General features: G+C 38.2%; 1 protein-coding gene across 1 annotated transcript in view; it reads left to right on the top strand.

The window, feature by feature from the left end:
* Window positions 1-645: 645 nt before the first annotated feature.
* The window catches only part of LOC122327306 (vesicle-associated membrane protein-associated protein B-like), a 7,902-nt gene continuing 5,867 nt past the window's right edge, over window positions 646-2,680 (top strand). The window contains exons 1-3 of the mRNA XM_043222574.1: window positions 646-670; window positions 777-878; window positions 1,126-1,305. Coding sequence (XP_043078509.1) covers window positions 646-670; window positions 777-878; window positions 1,126-1,305 — 307 coding nt within the window. The remainder of the gene's footprint in view (window positions 671-776; window positions 879-1,125; window positions 1,306-2,680) is intronic.

Here is a 2,680-nt window from a genome sequence, read left to right as displayed (position 1 = left end):
AATATATTTCTATTTACAATTAAGTATTAGCATTTAATTTATTGATGAACTTTAATTAAATTTAATTAAATTAATATTTTATATTATTTCTTGAAGTGAGGAAGCTGAATAAAACCTGTTATGTGAGTCCTAAGGGTCTTTTTTAAAAAAAAAAAACAACTTTTTATATGGTTTGTTAGGATGCATAGTANTTTTCATGGAACATGATATTAGCTTAATATTTTAATGATGTTTGGCATAAAAGAATTCTTTTCAATATAACTTCATCAAATCTGGTTCTGTCTGCTTGTATGCTCTCGGGTCACTTAGTACTTTCACACACCGTTCATTAGACTGCAGGTTAATGTCATTTATTCTGCCGTGACACTGTTTCTGTTGTTTATCCGTGCGCTTTAATGCTTTCATGCCAACTTTAACATCGTTTTCTCAGCCACGTTTGTGAACCTTACGCTTCTAATATACAGTATGTTTTGCTCAGAAGAAGGAGTCCAGCATCTGATCAGCTCGAGGGTCACAGACATTGCTCTTTTTATGTATAAAGGTTGAATTCGAGCCACAGAAGGCCCGCTCGGGTCATGTGTTGAGGATTGTGGGAGTGCGTGGTGTGATGTTGTTTTACGTGAAGACACTCGCCGTCTTTGACCGATGTCTCTTTTTGTACGAAATGCCGGTAAATTGTGATTTTTCACGGCAATTAAGCCATTAGGTGATTTAATAAAGGCGGCCGACTGTGACCGGTTTAAACACAGCGGCGTCTTTGTGCTGGTTTGCTTCAGAGACTGTTCGAATCCGTTCTTCTCTGCCTTTGTTTGAAGTGCTGGCATCTCCGTCGTTGTCTTCCGTGGCCGTCTGGGATTGTTACGGGATCACACGACCCCGTACCGCATTTCATAACCGTATAAACATCCAGCTTCTCCCGTCTTTCTCTGTCAGATCTGATCAAGTAAACATCAGAAGATCTCCAGATCAGCTCTTACCGGGCTGAAGCAGCTCCGCTTTATTTAGAAAAGCCTTTGAGGAGCGATTGTTTCCAGGAGCTTTACTTTCACCGATGATCTTAACGGCTTCTCTTATGAAAAATAAAATAAACGAGTGCTTTTAAAATCGTGTGAAGCAGATACTGAGCGGCTTGCCTTCTCCTCTTCTTCTCAGGGCCTTTCACAGACGTCGTCACCGCTAACCTGAAGCTAAAGAATCCTTCAGATAGAAAAGTATGCTTCAAAGTGAAGACCACAGCGCCGCGCAGGTACTGCGTACGGCCGAACAGCGGCATCATCGACCCCGGGGCCACGCTCATCATCTCAGGTCAGTCCTATGAGCTTCAACACGCGCTTCTCGCATGCTTTTGTTGCTTTTTGAGCAAATCGAGTCTTGGCTTTCAGCTTCGAATGAAAAAATCTATCTGGTCTTCCTCTGTACGGCTAGAGAATCAGCAAAACAGGAATGAATCAGCAAAACAGAAATGAATCAGCAAAACAGAAATGAATCAGCAAAACAGAAATGAANCTTGTGAACGATGTTGTCATTTTTGATTTATTCGTTTAAAGACTTGCTTTTGTTTCTAATATAAGAGCAGCGTAGTTAGCTGTGGTGTAATATTTTTAATATGCAATTTTGTATAGAATATCTGCCAATAGGTAAGAATAATAAGGCTAAGTATGATTCTTGATATTATTTTTGTTTTTGTTTACCTGTTAAGTAAATGCATCTTTGATTCAAGAACGAGACAAAAATACTAAGAAAATCATTTTTTCAGTGCAGTCAGGAAGAAAAACATATGCACTGTATTGCATTTTAGTCATTATTTAATCAGTTTGAATATCATTAATAAAACATTAAGACCACATTTAAATGATTTCAACGAGCATAAAGAAGCATAAAAATTGACATTATGTGAAATATATATATTTTTTATGATGTTATGTGTGAGGATGTATTTAATATGAAGTAATATGGGGATTATTTAATATGCAATTGAGTGATTATTAAATAAACTAGCTTCAAAACACACCGTATCAGGAGTTAATATGACTATATTCAAGTATCCTGTGCCTTCTGAGGTCATCTGATGATTTTCACTAATGACTGCTGTGTTCATTGATTTAATGAGAATCATTCATCAGGGATTCAACAGCTCAGGCGTCTCATAAACTCATGAATGCTGCAGTACATATTGCCTTAAAATTACAGTGCCTTGAGAAAGTATGCGGCCCCCTTGAACTTTGTGACCTTTTGCCACATTTCAGGCTTCAAACATAAAGCTATAAGACTGTAATTGTGAAGAATCAACAACAAGTGAGACACAATCATGAAGTGGAGCGAAATTTATTGGATAGTTCAAACTTTTTTAACAAATAAAAAACGGAAAAATTGGGCGTGCAAAATTATTCAGTGCAGCAAACTCTCTCCAGAAGTTCAGTGAGGATCTCTGAATGATTCAATGTTGACCCAAATGACTAAAGATGATAAATAGAGTCCACCTGTGTGTAATCAAGTCTCTGTATAAATGCACCTGCACTGAGATAGTCTCAGAGGTCCGTTTAAAGCGCAGAGAGCACCGTGAAGAACAAGGAACACACCAGGCAGGTCCGAGATACTGGTGTGGAGAAGTTTAAAGCCGGATTTGGATACTAAAAGATTTCCCAAGCTCTAAACATCCCAAGGGAGCACCGTGCAAGCG

The sequence above is a fragment of the Puntigrus tetrazona genome, chromosome 2 (assembly GCF_018831695.1).
Source record: "Puntigrus tetrazona isolate hp1 chromosome 2, ASM1883169v1, whole genome shotgun sequence".
Classification (NCBI taxonomy): Eukaryota; Metazoa; Chordata; class Actinopteri; order Cypriniformes; family Cyprinidae; genus Puntigrus; species Puntigrus tetrazona.
The sequence above is the reverse complement of the archived record's forward strand: the minus strand, read 5'-3'. Positions and strand labels throughout refer to the sequence as shown.